Source organism: Notolabrus celidotus, chromosome 19 (genome assembly GCF_009762535.1).
Source record: "Notolabrus celidotus isolate fNotCel1 chromosome 19, fNotCel1.pri, whole genome shotgun sequence".
NCBI classification, from domain to species: domain Eukaryota; kingdom Metazoa; phylum Chordata; class Actinopteri; order Labriformes; family Labridae; genus Notolabrus; species Notolabrus celidotus.
This window is the reverse complement of record NC_048290.1, coordinates 26401890-26418353: the sequence shown is the minus strand read 5'-3', so window position 1 is coordinate 26418353 and position 16464 is coordinate 26401890. Positions and strand designations below refer to the sequence as shown.

General features: G+C 39.7%; 1 protein-coding gene across 1 annotated transcript in view; it reads right to left on the bottom strand.

Moving 5' to 3' along the window:
• Positions 1–16464, bottom strand: part of si:dkey-1d7.3 (transmembrane protein 132C) — a 46976-nt gene that overhangs the window by 21071 nt on the left and 9441 nt on the right. Inside the window, exons 3-5 of the mRNA XM_034709045.1 lie at positions 11703–11849; positions 3593–3764; positions 77–220 (exon numbers count right to left, since the gene is read on the bottom strand). Of these exons, the coding sequence (XP_034564936.1) occupies positions 77–220; positions 3593–3764; positions 11703–11849 (463 nt within the window). The remainder of the gene's footprint in view (positions 1–76; positions 221–3592; positions 3765–11702; positions 11850–16464) is intronic.

Here is a 16464-nt window from a genome sequence, read left to right as displayed (position 1 = left end):
GCTGCTTTATAAAGCAGATCACTCATGCATGCAAGTACTTCAAACCAAGCTGATTTGGGTGGATGTAATTGCTAACCTTGAGCACATCGTCCTCTCCAGACCTGCAGCTGGTGAAGTTGGTAACGTCAGTAACTGAGCCATCAGCCTCCACAGCGAGCGTTTTCACAGGCACAGAAACTGTCTTACCCGTCAGCATGGCAGTGTTCAAGATATCAGAGCTCTGTGTAAGAAGAAAGGAAGATTAAGAGCAGGTTAGTTGGCTGTGTTAGTATAAATTCATCATTACAGTCGCATCATGTACTATGAATTTAGGACAGAGCATACAGCCTAGCCAGGTGTGGTTGAGCTCCAGCCCAAACAGGCCTCTCACTTCAGCTATGCATTCCCACTCTACAGACTCCTCTCTTTCTTTTTTCTCCTTTAATTTATTTTTCTGTGAGAGTGGGTATGATGGGCAGTGAGAGCTGGCATGGATGGGGGTGCTTCTGGGATGCTGGAGCAAACTGTTGAGCCTCACTGAGGTGTTGTGGGCCTAACTCCAGTAAAGTGCAGGTCTCGCTGCCCACCATTCTCCATCCATCTATCTTCATGTCTGGGACTTGGGGGACACAAGGGCCTTACTTAACTAACCAGTAGAGCATAAATATTGGTTTCGGGGTGTAATGGGTTGGGTTGCTTATCCTTTTCATCAGAGCACACGTACCTAGTGTTTATTTTGAATTTATTGCACACTTCTAAAGCTGAATGGCTACCTTATTTATACTTTGTATAAGGAGTTTCACTCCTTAAACAGCATGTATTGTAGACAGGTGATTACACAATAACATTACACCCATAATAAATGCAAGATGTCCTTGATGCTGAGAAAAGTTAATTAAACCTTTTATGTTCAGTAATTAATATAAGCTAAAGGTGGACATACCCTAGATTTAATTATGTGGCATATCAGTGTTATTTCAAACACATGCTGAAAAATAACATTGCAGAGTTTTTCTAAACCCAACCACCCACATACATCCTTCTGAATTGCTGTACAAGTGAACGTATAGAGAAAGTAGTCTGGAATTAGAACGACCTTACACACATTTGCTTGATATCCTGATTGACTGTGACATATAGTTTAATCATCTCCATTTGTGAGCGAGCGGGGATGACCGGCAGAGGGTTTAGGAAGACTAATAAGGATTGACACTCACAGGCCGGAGACCTTGATTCGTTTAAATCATACCAAGGATGAACTCACAAACACCCACTCACTCACAAACTGGACAGATGTGCAAAAATAAAGAATGAAAATCAGAGCATGTCAGTCTCTCACTAACCCACACACCTGGATAACAATAAATCCCCTACTGAACTGTATTATCCAAACAGTAGCTCACCTCTCAAACACCTTAACCTGATTACATTTCTAATCCCTCAATCCATTTTTCTAACCTTGTACTGTACATCTTTTTTCACGCTTAGCTTGTAGCTTAGCCTTCAATATATCCAACAGGTGGCCATCAAGTCTGATGAAGGTTTATTTTTAGACTTTAACTCCTCCTTGCACATGGATTATAACTACTTTACAGTTTATAAGATCCCTCATTCAGTTTTTTTAATCATTTGTAGGTAGCAGCAGTTAGTCTGTAAGGAGCTCTGGCTGATTTGTTTCCACCTGCTGATAGTTGTAGACTAGAGCAGCAGGCAGATGTTTCCCGGCAGCCTCATATTCTGCACTCTGTCGGCTTGACAGCTGCTGACCGCAATTCCAAAAGGACACGCTCTAGTTCAGACTGCAACACTGACCCAAACATAAGCCACGGGATCACAGGGGTAGAAACAAAATCAGAGCGCAATATCAGCGCTCTGCTGCGCTGGCAGTGCCACACTGAGGGATGCTGTTGTCCAATGTCTCTGCCAGCTCTGCAGTAATCTCACAGCGGTGATCAAGCTCAGCCCAAATGGTTTAGCTCTTGTTCAAATCTGCTTCTTCTTTTTTTTTTTTAAACATTGTTGTATGTACAGTGGCATGCAGTGGGTTCACACTAGGTCATAACAGTAATTTTACTCTGCTATAAATATGAATGTTAAGCTTCAACAATTTGTCTCGAAAAGCAGAAAAAATATTAAAAACAGAAAGAAAAATTGTCTTTTCTCACGTGAGTGTTCTGACTGAAATGAATCATCTCTCTTCCCCACTGTTAGTTTGGTTCATATTGATTACTGTACCATGAAATAACCTTTTGGATCTCATGGCAAAGACAGTGATCCGTATCTACCTTGTATTTCTGCTGAAAGTCGCATATGTAAAGGTCTTAAATTCCTGTGCATGATAAAAATAGCACATGGATGACAAACTTGACAGATGAGTAACTCAATGCAAATATAATTTTACTTCAATTCTTCTCAAAAACAACACTTACGAATGGAATAGATTGCTTTAACTGTTTAATGTTGAAGAAAATTGGTCTCAAGAGAGTGAAAAGTCTTTCTCTTCTTCATCCCCATTTTTGAACTCATGCTATGCTGAATGGCAGAACGTGTCATTTAAAAGCCCTCGCTGTTATGTGGATGGAACATTCACTGTATATAAAAATGGATTATGCATCTCCAATCATATCTGCTGTACAAAAGTGAAACAAAAATATCCCCCACAAAGAGCAGTGATATTTCTTCTTGCTGGTAATGCTCTTGGAGCCATAGTCTGCTCAGTGGGGATCAGCAGCTGGTTAGTGGTGGTATTGACATCCTGCCTGTTCTATTAACCAAGAACATATTTAATTCTCCTGATCTTGAATCGTGAATCTGTTGGAGGCAGATACCCACAGGTATGGGAAGTTTAAATGACTCTTGTTAACAAAGCTGTCAATCTTGGCTTTACTTCCCTTTATCAAAGCATCAAATATTAAAATGAATACCAAACTTCACAGGAAAATTAACACTCAACATGATAAGAACAAACTATACCGAAAGAAACACCATGTTTGAGAACAATTTCTACAACCAATATCTTGATTTTGAAGTTTAATCATTGTCCCATCTGTTAAGATAAAGGAAGCAGGCTTTATGAGCTACGCTGCAGCCAGTCAGTAGGGGAGCACCAAATGCATTGCCTTACTTTTGGGGAGCTGTCATGTTATCCACTTTTTAATGCAGACTTGTGCAAATGAGTGCATATTAATATGAGGAGACTTGCTCTGTCTGGATTTAAACAAATCCACATGGCACACAAAAGCAACATCTGTGAAATGAAGACCCAAGAATGCTGCACTTCTCTTTGCAAATGCTGACATTTTAAAATGACAAAAAAATATCATATGAATGAAGTGAATGTCAAATGAAATAGTCCTGTCTTGGTAATTCGTACAGGGAATATTCAAGAAGTTTAGAGTATGAAACTGTCCATAGTTAAATCAAGGATTGATTTGCATTACACTGAGAGTGGGCTGTACAGAGCCTTTATAGAACTTTATACCTTCTCAAACATCTGAATGAATAAGTCAACAGAAAATAAAACGGGTCATTTAAATGACCTGTTAGTGTGTAAAATGTTGAATAGTCTGCATTTCTAAAACATTCCTTAAAATCGAATAAAAGTTGTCCTCACCATGACTATTGGTGCCAGCCCCACATAGTCTTTCCTGGTCGTGTAGATCCGCATTGTTCCAACATCCTTAATGTTACCAGGCATCTCCAATCGCCAGGAGATAGTCTGACTCTCAATCTGCTCGGAGACATCTTTTGGGACAAAGTCCAGCTGCAAAACCTCCAAGAGACCCCTGTTAAAAGAAAATCATCAGAATACAATATGGTTAGGAAAGTAGTAAGGTACACATAGGTAAACCTTGTAATTCATGCTGGAACATTAGAAAGTCATTGATGTAACAGAAGCCTGCATGAGATCATTTTAATACAGGACCAACTATAACTGAAGAAAGTGTGGAGTTGATGATCATGATAGTCAGTGTTTGAGTCTTACAGAAGTGATGCAGTCTTGATTAAAAGTCAAAGTTTATATATTTCTTATATGTATATATCATGTATTTTTGGGTCACCTTCCTTAGAGTAATACAACGATTCAGTGGAACCTGACATTGTATGGCATGTATTGTAAATGAAGGCTATACTGTTTTAAAAGTTTCACATGTAGAGTTACAAATAACAGAAAAAGGAGCAAACTGATCTAATTATAGGGAGACTAAATATTAAAACTAAGCTTAATTAAATTTCAAGCAAGTGTTAAATGTTAAGAGTAATACAACATGACCCAGTACTTAGCCTCATCCCAGACACCACTTCATTTTTGTTCTACTGAAGTGTTCTCTTGGAGAGTAAAATTGCAGAGTGTTATTAAATGTGGTTGGTGTAATATCTACAGATATATTTTTTTGTCATGTCATGGCATCATTTTGCCCGACCACAGCTCGACATCTGAAAGTGATGCATTAAAAAAACATGTCATTTCAATCAGTTAAAATTGCAACAGAATCCCAATGTGTTCCTCTCACATGTTCATTTTCAACCTCAGGAAACTGTCATATTTGACAATTTTATAAAACACAGAATGGTGTCAAGAGACAAAAACGCTTCACTGCAAAAGGAGCTAAGATTGGTTGTGTACCCTGTTATGTTCCTAGGAGAGGAAATTTAAATATATGTGCACTGCACACTGCCTATGAAAAAGAAAAGAGAGAGAAATTACTCTGCAAAAGAAACTACAGAGTCTGAACTCAAAGTGAAGGCAATACACGAGAGGTCTCATTTCCATCAGCAGACGGAGGAATAAGGCGAGAGTGTGGAGGGAAGATTAAGTGTGCTGGCAGAGACTCTGAGCCGAATATTCTGGTCAAAGGATTGTCAGAGAAATGACATGTGATGTTATTTGATGCTGGGGAGAGTGTGTAGGCATAGACCTGCTGGGAGGAACAGATCAAAGGGGAAATAGAGCTGAATGTGAATGGACCTGTGGCACTTTGAAGTGGAGCAAAACTTTGCGTGGAACAAAACAATGAACCTCTGCACTACACGGTGAGAACTCACATTTAAGGAAGGTAAGGCATATTAAAATCTGCAGTAAGAGGGCAAAAGCATCAGTTTCTATAGACACACGTACAAATATTTGTGTTCTGTCAAAAAACAACTCACAGACTCATCACCGCTCAGTGGGAGAAGTGATAAAAAGAACTACAACAAGTTCATTAAGTCATCCTCTCTGGGTTATTAATGAAAAAGCAGAACCGTTTTGTTTTATTTTTGCATTTTGTCTGCTTGCCTGTGAGCGTCTCTGTGCTTTGGACCGTTTGGTTAAAGATTAAACCACAGAGATACTCAAATGAAAAAGAAAACTAATAAAGTATTCTGCAGATGATGCTTCAGGCAGAAGACTCGCAACTCAAGCTGAGTTAATTTAGGACTTTTGTTCAATTTATGATAACTATTCCAATATCCAGTGTTTAGACTCCACTGAAAAACCCTGAGCCCACAGAGGGTCAATGCAGTGTCTAAGCGCCATGAAATAGCAGTTATTTTGCTTATAACCTCACATAAAGGCAAGGATTCTGCGAAAGAAATAAGGTTACTAAAATAACAACTGATAAAAACAAGCCTTTATCAAATGTCCATAGAAGTGACGAGCAGCTCTGACCATGACACTTACAAACAAACACATTTGTCATTGAATAAATCACATATTGCGGTATTTGATGAGAGATATGTGGACAGACTTACAGCAGAAAACTAAAAACAAAAGAAAACAGTTAGCTGAATATGCTTTTACTTTTATCAGTCCCTCAAGGATTTCTAAGGGTTTTTTGTGATTGTTGCTGCCCAAGAAGCCTGATTTTGCAACAGCTTTTTGAAAAAATTGCAGCGAAAGTTGACATTTTTTGGGTTCCTTTTTTCCCCTAATAACATCTCAAGGGCAAGTAAATATGCTAAATTACAATAGTTTTTAGAAAACATTCTTGATGTGGCCACTGTGACTGTATTTTGATTCTCTTGTTTCACAGAAAAATGCCATGAATGGGCTGTATTGCACATTTACGACGGTCCTTAAATGTACCTGCAGTAACAGGCGCACTGGACAGACAGTCAGTTCACGGCACTCTGAAACTCATCTGCATCTTTCAACAAGGAGTTGATCAAAACTTACTAAATGTGTCTGATGTATCACCAAACTGGAATAAATCAAGCTGTAGACGCAGAGCTTTTTCTGGTAATGGTGGCAACAATGTCAAACATTAAATATTAAACAGACGTCCCCCTGTTGTGTCTCTGTCACTGACGCACACCGGGGGTAAAAATCATCATGAAGATGAGACAGATGCATGGGTGAGGGGGAGCTGGTTCATAAAGCACACCTGCTGCAGGTAGTGACCAAGCTAACACTGAGCCCCTCAGATAATAACTCTAGTATCTATAAATAACAACGTTGTCATCGTCACTTCTCCTGCCTGTTGTCCCCTCTTTTCACCCGTTCTCCATGCGTGTTTTGCTGTTGAAAAGTGCAGATCAAGTGAGGACTTACATTTATGCTCCAAGGAAGTGAAATTGATGATGAAACCAATAACGTACAGGGGCTGAGATTAAAGGTGGCATATCACGTTTTTTCATTTATATATATTGGTCAAAGAGGTCCCCAAAACATGTCTTTAAAGTTTATGCTCAAAAAAGCACTTTGAAATCAGATTTTGGCATGCCTGAAAAGCCCTCTTCTTCAGTCCTCCTCAGAACACTCTGTTTTCTCTCTGACCACGCCCCCTCAGGAAGTGGATGTGCCTCGGCTGTCCAGCACGTTGATCTAATGTTTACATGTTGGCTGAATATACAATCTGCTCACAGACCCGCGTTACTTCAACCCTCTGAATCTGATCCAGAATCTGATCCTGATGGAGAGGTGCCTGCAGCAGGACCTTTCTGAACCATCGGTCACAGATTTTGTTTCTTGTTGTTTTATTTGTCAGTATGTCGACGTGTGTCTTGGTACACAGCTACAGCAACTAACATGTAGCTATGTGGCTATGCTAACTAGCGCAAGCACTTTTCCTTGAAAAATAAAAATCATCCACTAGATAGCATAGCTACATAGCTACATGTTTGTAGCTGTAGCTGTAGCTGTAGCTGTAGCTGTTTACCAAGACACACGTCTACATACTGACAAATAAAACAACAAGTAAAACAGAATCCGTGACCATTCCTTCAGAAAGGTCCTGCTGCCTTTCTGGCAGAGGTCGGTTTTACTCCCCACTAGATTTTCAAATCTGCAGACGTGAGGAGTAAAACTGACCTCTGCCAGAAAGGCAGCAGGACCTTTCTGAAGGATTGGTCACAGATTCTGTGTTACTTGTTGTTTTATTTGTCAGTATGTAGACGTGTGTCTTGGTTCACAGCTACAGCTACAGCTACAGCTACAGCTACAGCTACAGCTACAGCTACAGCTACAAACATGTAGCTATGTAGCTATGCTAACTACTACTAGCACTTTTCCATGATAAATAAAAATCATCCACTAGATCTTCAAATCTGCAGACGTGGGGAGTAAAACCAACCTTTGTGTTTATTAAGACAGCCTACAACTAGCATGCCTCCCTCCTAAGCTCCTTGTTAACACATGTGTGCAGGGAATGAAAAACGGAGGAGGGGTTGAGTTGTATTTTATACAGTCTATGGGCTGAACAAGCTCCGAGCTCTGACTCCGTGACAGACCGGATATTGTTGTGACGTAACAAAAACACTGAAAACTGAAACGGCTCGTTTCACACACATTTACAGAAAGGTGGAGAAATCAAAACAGGGGCAGAATGGATTTTGTAGGCATGCCAGGGAAACATATTTCAGGTAGAGAACCATTAAAAAGTCGATTTTGCATGATATGTCACCTTTAAGGTGGTTGGTCAAATTTGCGTGAAAGTTGCGTTGATTGTATAAAATTGCAAGGCCGCGCAAAAATCACACTGATTGGTTGAATATGCGTTGATAGTTGTAATCGCGAAATCGCAACTTCCTGGAGGGACTGAGAGATATGTGGACAGACTTAAACCGCTAACAGCTAGCTGACTTAGCTTGGCAGAAAACTAAAAACAAAAGAAAACAGTTGGCTGAATATGCTTTTACTTTTATGGTCTTTAATGTTTAATAATCACCTCCATCCACCACATCACACCCATCCTGCAACAGCTCCACTGGCTCCCCATCACAGACCGGATCAACTACAAAATACTTCTCCTCACCTTCAAATCCATACACAACCTCGCCCCTTCATATCTCTCTGACCTCCTCCATACTGCCACACACGTCCGCACCGTCAGATCCTCCTCCTCCATCCACCTCACTGTCCCCCCTGCTCGCCTTGTTGGAACTCTCTCCCACCTGACCTCCGTAATACTGACTCACTCCCACTAAACTGGCTTACTCCATCTGACCACAACTCCTCTGTCCATTCACTTAAAACTTTTAAAATTGTGTTTTATTTACTGTTTGTTATTTAAACTCTGTTTGTTTTTAATGTTGTAAGGTGACCTTGAGTGCCAAGAAAGGCGCCTATAAATAAAATGCATTATTATTATTATTATTATTATTATTATTATTATTATTATTATTATTATTAATGTGTTTCTCAACTAAAACACAGAATCAAAAGGAAACTGACTGAAAATTAAATGAATGTTGTACACACACTTAAAGGAGTCACACTGTAAGATGTGCAAGATGTTTCATGAGAGCTGGACAGAGAAACACAGAAAGGGTTAATGCCCTTATTTCCTGGAAATCTGTTAGGGGAGACTTCAACTACAGGACATATCATCACTTCGAAGCTCAGTGGTGTGGGTGTGTATGTGTGTAAGTGCGTGTTGTGTGTGTTGGTTGGCTCGGTACAACTCACACAACTTGGAATATCTCTCTCCTTCCTAATCTCCCCCTCTGAACGTGCAATCGCTTAAGCCCGGATAACGTAGCCGTGATTATGGATGATTACGGATAAGTGGGTCGGACGGATGGAGGCTGGGTGGTGTGTGTGGGTGTGTGGGTGTGAGTGGGCGGGAAGTTGCTGAGCAGAGGTGGCTGCTGGTGTGTGACAACGCCAAAGTCAGGCAGAACTATTATAATCAACCTCTGTTTTCCAGGTTAATACAGGCAGTGGAAGTGCTCTGAAATTAATAATCATTTACTCTGAATGCAAAGTAGGAGCACTTTAACATTCAGATTTACTTACTGAAACTGTTTTGATTATAATTCATCACTGCAATTTAAAGACTAAAACTTGTGACCATAGAGAAGGGATGGTTATTATGAGTCTTTTTATATGGTTGTAATTGTTCAAATTAGTCATTTTCCAACAACGGCTCTGATGTGTGTGTGTGTGTGTGTGTGTGTGTGTGTGTGTGTGTGTGTGTGTGTGTGTGTGTGTGTGTGTGTGTGTGTGTGTGTGTGTGTGTGTGTGTGTGTGTGTGTGTGTGTGTGTGTGTGTTCTACTCAAGGTTTCTGCCTCTTAAAATATATTTTACCATGCCACTGTTACCACAGGCTTGCTCATGGTGGGTATATGTTGGGTCTGTGCTAATAGTATTGCAAAGACAGCTGTCTGCTTATCTCATATAAGAACTCAAAATCTTTCTATTACAGTAGGATTACAAATTATGTAATATTTTTCATGTAGATAAGCTCTTACAGTATTTCTCAATTGCTAAAACACATTTCTTGACATCCACCACGCTTTTCTCAACACAATAAGCAAAACACCCAATTTTCAAACTACATTCACCAAACCTCTGATTCTTCCTGCAAAACCAAACAATGTTGTCAGATCATACCCCCCAGAATTAAAAACAATACTGAGCAGTCATTACACACTACATCAAAACACTGAAAACACAATGCTCAGGACATGAAGCTGTAGAAAAACGTTTACTGTTCACAGTAGGCTAAATCAATTTAGCAAAAAATAAAATAAAATCCTCTTTGAATTTAGCTCCTGTATACAGTAAAAATAAAGTAAACATAAATATAAATGAGGAACACATTACAGTGTAATCCACAAAATCAAACTGAGGTGCTTACAGTATCCACAATCCTTCAGCCACAGCATCAGGTCTACATGCTGGATCAGGCCACAGGACTTCATCCACATCACAGACCACATTCTCCCTGGCCTCCTCTTCCTCCTCGACCACCTCTTCCAAGCACTCTTCTTCTGCCTCTCAGATTAATTCTGTTCATTCTACAACCTTCAACAACCACTGCTCTGTGAACTGGCTTATATTGGTTTCCTCACATCATTAGCCACAAGTGTGATTCATTTTGAGTCGTTGTGTTTAATCTGTGACACCTGTGCTTCGAATGTGTTTAACTCTTGCTCCCTGGTCTTACCATTATGCAACACAAGTGCATCACAGTGCAACATGTGTTTTAGTGAGTGAGAATTATTAGACCTTTATTTTACCAGGTAAAAATGTTTGAGAACCAGTTCTCATTCACAAACATGACCTTACCAAGAGGTGCCAACAGGAACACATACACACACAGACATATAAACATAAATAGAAAAAAGTGGAGAAGTAACAAGCAATGTGCGAAATGTGCATGTAAGTAAAGTCTGAAGTGATCAGCAGGAGCGACAGCCAATTAAAATCTGTTGAAGTTTTAGCTTGAAGGTTGTTAGTGGAGTCAAAGTTGAGGGTTTGAGTGTGTTTTGCAAGTTGTTCCAGTCGTTAGCTGCTGCAAAACGAAAGGATGTGTTTGAAGTTGTGTCTAAAAGGTGAAAAGTGCTCATGGTTTTGCCAAAAGAGTGACAGATTCAATACATGGGTTCATGCCGCTAAGGAATTTGGTTCAGACAATAGGGTTTAGTGTTTTAGCAATTGAGAAATACTGTAACTGACCAACTACTTGCATCAAGATAAAAAAAAATAGGATAAAACAGACTTTATCTAAAGAGAAGTGTTGAGATTTATCAGTATTTATACATGTATATATGATTTATACCACAGTAATGTGAATGCAGACAGAAAAGAGAAGGATTGTATAAAACTAGGAGTGTAAATACGCCAATGTATGCCTGATTTTTCCTCATTTCTTCATGTCCTAATACAAACTAAACACAACCTGAGACATATTACATTAGATATAACAATTTGGGTCTGTCTTTATAGAGCACTGCATTCCTCCTTTCATTGCTGTTATACAATGTTCTCCTTCCTGCTGCACAATTTAATATTCTGTGGTTGTCAGACACTGTGCTGACAGTAGAAATGAGCGTTAAACTTCCAGTGTTTGCAGAGGTGGTCAGTCACTCCTTGAGTATTTTCTTTCTCTCTCTCTCCCTCTCTTCTATTTACAAAACAAGACAGCTACATGAACACTGTGTCTCACACACACAAAAAATACAGACTTCACGGCTTCACTTGTTTTCAGAGTACAAGGCCACATATGATTACTTTTTTTGGGAAAAAAATACAAAGCATTCATTTTCAATCTGCCTCCACACAGCAGAGCATACATAACATTGCAGATATTTATTTTGTGATAACTGATTGCTTTGCCCTATGGTAGCTGTGGGGATTATTGAAATCTCACAAAAAGTACAAAGAAATGGAAGTAAACACAGAGTGAGAAAAGATAAAGATTGTTTTGAATGTATTAAAAGTGCATTTGAAAGGAACAGTTTGAAACACACACAAGTCTAGCACAGTGTGGATGAACTGTTCATGCACTAGACTGACCTCTTTGCAGTGACAGCAAGCTTCCTCTGGCAGACAACAGACACAGTGTTGGGAGTCGCTCCTCTGCCAGGCTCCACAACAATGTCCCACAGCGTCGAGTCGCTGGGTCGCGCTGCACTGAATGACAGGCCTGTTTTTACTGTCGCCCTGCAGGAAATACAAAAAGAACAAATACACACACACAAAGTTCTGTTAGTGCAAAGCTTGAATTTCACTCACAACTTCACTTTTGGAGATGTATGATCGTGTCACTCTTATATGATTTGAAATGTGTAAAGCACAAGACCCAAGAAAGTGTTTGATTTTTTGTTTCTGCACAAAGTGTTGAAATATTTTAACTACTATAATTTGCTTTGCATTTAAATCATTCTGCTCTTAATAGTCAGAGACCATCGTGTATTAAGGAGCTCATTGTGCATTATAAACCAGGCCTGTTTGTGGAACCTAGAGTCTCCAAAAATAGTATGGGAGGCTATGCAATCATCTGTCTCCGAAAAAGCCATCTAGCTTAGGTCCAAGAGGCTAACACCTTGTCTACTTCTGAGACAAGCATAGAAAAAGTCTTTTGATAAAGAGTATATAACCCAAACTGTCCAGCAGCTGAAATCCTATGAAGAATGAGACACCATTTAACTTTAAAAACTCTACAAACTAGTCTCCTCTGTTCCCAGACATTTACAGAGTGTTCAAAGAAGAAGGGTTGCAACCTGCAACACACTGATAAACCTGACCCTGTCCTAACATTTTGGAAACATGTTGCTGGCATCAAAACATTTTCAGTTTCAACATTTGATATGATGCCTTAGCACCTTTTGGACATTATTTTCAAACCACAAAAATCTGTTTTTATGCAGATTTCAAAAAGAGTCCAAACTTTTTGGGAACTGTTGTTGTACAAGTAATTTTACATCATGGCAGAATGACTGTCCAACAATTAATTTGGGTGTGCTTGTGAGGTTTCTGCCAGTTAGAAGTAAGTTTCTCACTGCCACCACTGCCTAATATTGCCAAGAGTAGGTTAAGACCTGCCTTTAATAGTGGTGAGATATATTTTTTGCTATGATTTGGGGCTACAGAAATAAAAATGAATCAATTGACTGATGGCTTGAATTGCAACATCTTCATCCTCTGTATCTACGTTTTTCTCACATCTGTTGTCTGTAATTATATAAGTAAGTGAGACAGTGCGAAGGACTGACTGTATTAGCTTGCAGAAGCATGTTTATTTTAAGGACACTAGGGCTTGTTATGTATGTGTTGGTTGTTCATATTGTGCCTAAAGTGTCGAGTCCCCGACAGATTGATGTGTCGCAGGCTGTCGGCAGACTGTGAATTAGCAGGGGTATTTATTCCCATTAGCCCTTGGGAGAATCAGTTAATCAGATGTCTGATTCAGACACACACATTGCTCTGCCAGGAGAGAGAGAGAGGAGGCTTATTATTAATAATGTGAATAAACCAGACAGTCCCTGAGGTCCAACAGTTTCCAATCCCTTGCAGATGTCCCTCTGCTAAATATGTGTGTCAGATATCACTGAACAGGATCAAAACGCAGTTGTTTGAGTCATCAAGTGGAATGGTGATACAATAGTCACAAATAGCTTAAGATCCACTTTCAAAACTCTAATAATTAACTCATATCAATCCAGACAGCTTCTTAGCTTTGGAGTGGAAAGCTAAGAAAGCAGGCCAATTTCCTCATGGCAGAAATTCAACAAGGTGCTGAAAACATCCCACCGGGAATTCAATCCATGCCAACTCAAGCAACTCATTTCAGTAACTGCAGTTTTATGAGCAGGTTATTCATGCTGAAAGAATATTTGCAAAAACTCACCCTTGCTAGAGGTTTCGCTCTGGGTTTTCAAACTGGCAGTGCCATCTGACTTCATTAGCATCAGAGCTGAGATGATGTGTGAAATTTATATGATATCAGATAGTGTGTGGATATACCAAAGCCTCCCATTTCTGTTAGCTGTCTCATCTGTTGATGCCCATAGAGACACATTTACACTTCAATTTTCTCGAACACTAATTTGGCTCCTGCTATCAGCGACAGTTCTAATAAATGTGTTATTTATTAAAACTGTCGTTTTTCTGCTATCCAGCAGCCACTTACTATCAACTTCCTTGGCAGATAGTGACAACTCATTAACCACTCATCAAAAAACAATAGTTCCTGAGCAGTTTTAAGATGCATGATGGAGAATCACTGTTAATGTTTTTTGTTTTTTTACATATTTGTATGATTTCTTGTCAAGGATTTATAGAGACAACCTGCTAGAATTCTATTAGAGCAAACCAGCTAACAACGTGTAGTTTTGCATTGCAGTTACAAAGCCTTCTTCAAAATGTTCAGGAACATTCAAACTGACAAAATACCCACAACATCTATTCATGCCAGAATAAAGGTCAATATGCATGCTTTAAAGTTCAGGGCACACATACTGTAAATCACAACTTAGAAAAACAGACTTGTAATCACTAAACTTTTCAATTAGCGTTGAGGCTGGGTCATGGTCAGAGTTGTTTGGACTAAGAAAAATGTATGCAAGCATTCGGCGCAGACACTGACAAACATAGCTGGTATTTGAAGCAACATGACGAGCTGACACTTTAATAGATGTCTGATGAAGACGTGCTTGTGCAAACTCAATTTATGGATCAAAAACCTGTCGCCAAAGGCAAAAAATCCCAATTTGCATTTTTGTTTATGAAGCTAATGAAACTTTGAGACATTATATAAATAAACATCAATTTAATTATATAGATCAAGCAGGACTATTAAGATAACACATCAAAAAACAGAGAACACATTTTGGGAAATATTGGATTGGTTGTTTTTTAACGTCTCACTTGTCTCTGATTTTGAGAGGAGGAGATAATGAGTTGTTTTGATCTGATACTTATGCGTAGCAAACCAACAGTGTATGTTTTAATCAAAGATAAATCCAACCTATGATTCAGAAGTTTTTAAAAACTACACCCATAACTTGGCTTCTAGCTGCTTGTCCAGCTGAGCATCACAGCGACAGCAGCACCTGATGAACATCTGTTCCCAGGGGAACAAAAACCACTTCCACAGGCTCCTGTTGAGAGTGAAGGAGCACTAACTCAATGCCAGGATCTTCCTGGATCACTGAGTTTCTCGTCCACAGTCAGACACCGGCCTCCCTATGGAGAGACCTCATTTCGGCCACTTCTACCCTCACTCTTTGTCTTTGTCAGTCTCTACTGACAGTTCATGACGATAGGTGGGGGCCAGAGTGGATATCGACCTGTAAACTGAACAACCCTTCACTGCTGCTTTACAAAAATCAGTCAATCTCCTTGCTTCTGAAAATGGGAGAGCTGGGGAGCTGCCAACAGTGCTGTTGGTCTGTTGATTTGATTGGCCATTCATGCAGAAGAAAAGGAGTGTTATTTTCCATGGATGTGTTGTCTTTCCGTGTACTTCAGGGGCTTTGGATATCATTTCAACAATCCTCTGATATACAGTATGCTTGATGTTGAACTTTCTTTTTCTGTCATTTTTTTAACCTGAATTTATGCAAACTAAATATATAATATTCAGTCTATTCTATTATTTTCATTCCATGTGACAAACATGTAAGGGAACTGATGATTCTAACCACAAATGTTGTCTGCCTGTGAGTTTAACAGGTGGGTATGATGTCCCTGTAAACCACACATACCAACACGCACATGTACTTAATCCTGGCAGTCAGCCCAGATCATCTCTACCCTTAAGGGTTAACCTCTTCATTCATTTTCAATCATGGCCACAGATTATCTGGGCTAACCCTGCTGGAGTGGACTCAATCTTGAGCCAAGAGTGAAGTGGAGCAGGGATTTCTCCCAGGAGGATTCAATCACTTTGCCAAGCTCCTCAGAGCTAGCCTTTACTTGGACACAGCCCCTACTTCTTGTCCAATCTCACTCTGGATGCGGTAGTAGGTCAGGGTTACACGTACAGGAATCACAAGTCTGGCAGTGGGGACATGGGTGGTTCAGTCAGTGAGTCACAGTTTGGGGAATTTAAGGTGAAGAGCTTCTAAATCCTCCAAAATCAAAACAACAAGAGAGGTTAAAGCGTCGGCGTCTCTCTACCAAAACTTAATCACAGACTTTCAACAATACTAGCAGAGCTGCATTCAGGTCACTGGGTCTGTGTGTTTGTCGGCATGTTTGTGTCTGAGGATTCTAAGTCTGGTACTTAAAAGGGCACTGACACACAGCCACAGGTTTAACTACTGTATGTGCTCTACGGATTACACTCATAACTTTCTCTCCATTTGCCTGCATCCAATGAAGATTACTGCATGGTTCGTATGTTGTTTGCAGCATGATATCACTAAATCATGGGATTACAGAGAAAGTTGTCTTGCATTTCAAACAAAAACCATTAAGCTGTGTAAAGATTGGAAATTCAAACCCTACTGCAATAGCGCCGCGCATTAATGTCCTAAAGTATTTTGATGACAACAATTTGATTCCACTCAGCGATGTGCATCAAAAGGCAGCAAGTGGAAACTGTGAAACAGATTGAACTGCATGTTTGGATGTGGTAGGGCTGCTTTTATATTGAGTTCACTTTTACCCAGCGGAGTCAGGAAGATTTTAGTTATTTGTTTTCATGCTCCATTAAATAGATGCATTATTTATGAAGTCAAATACCCAGAGAACCTTGTTGAAATGTTAGTGGGATGTTGAGATATGAAAAACTGGTGAATCATTTGCCAATTATTTCCCTGTTTATGGAAGA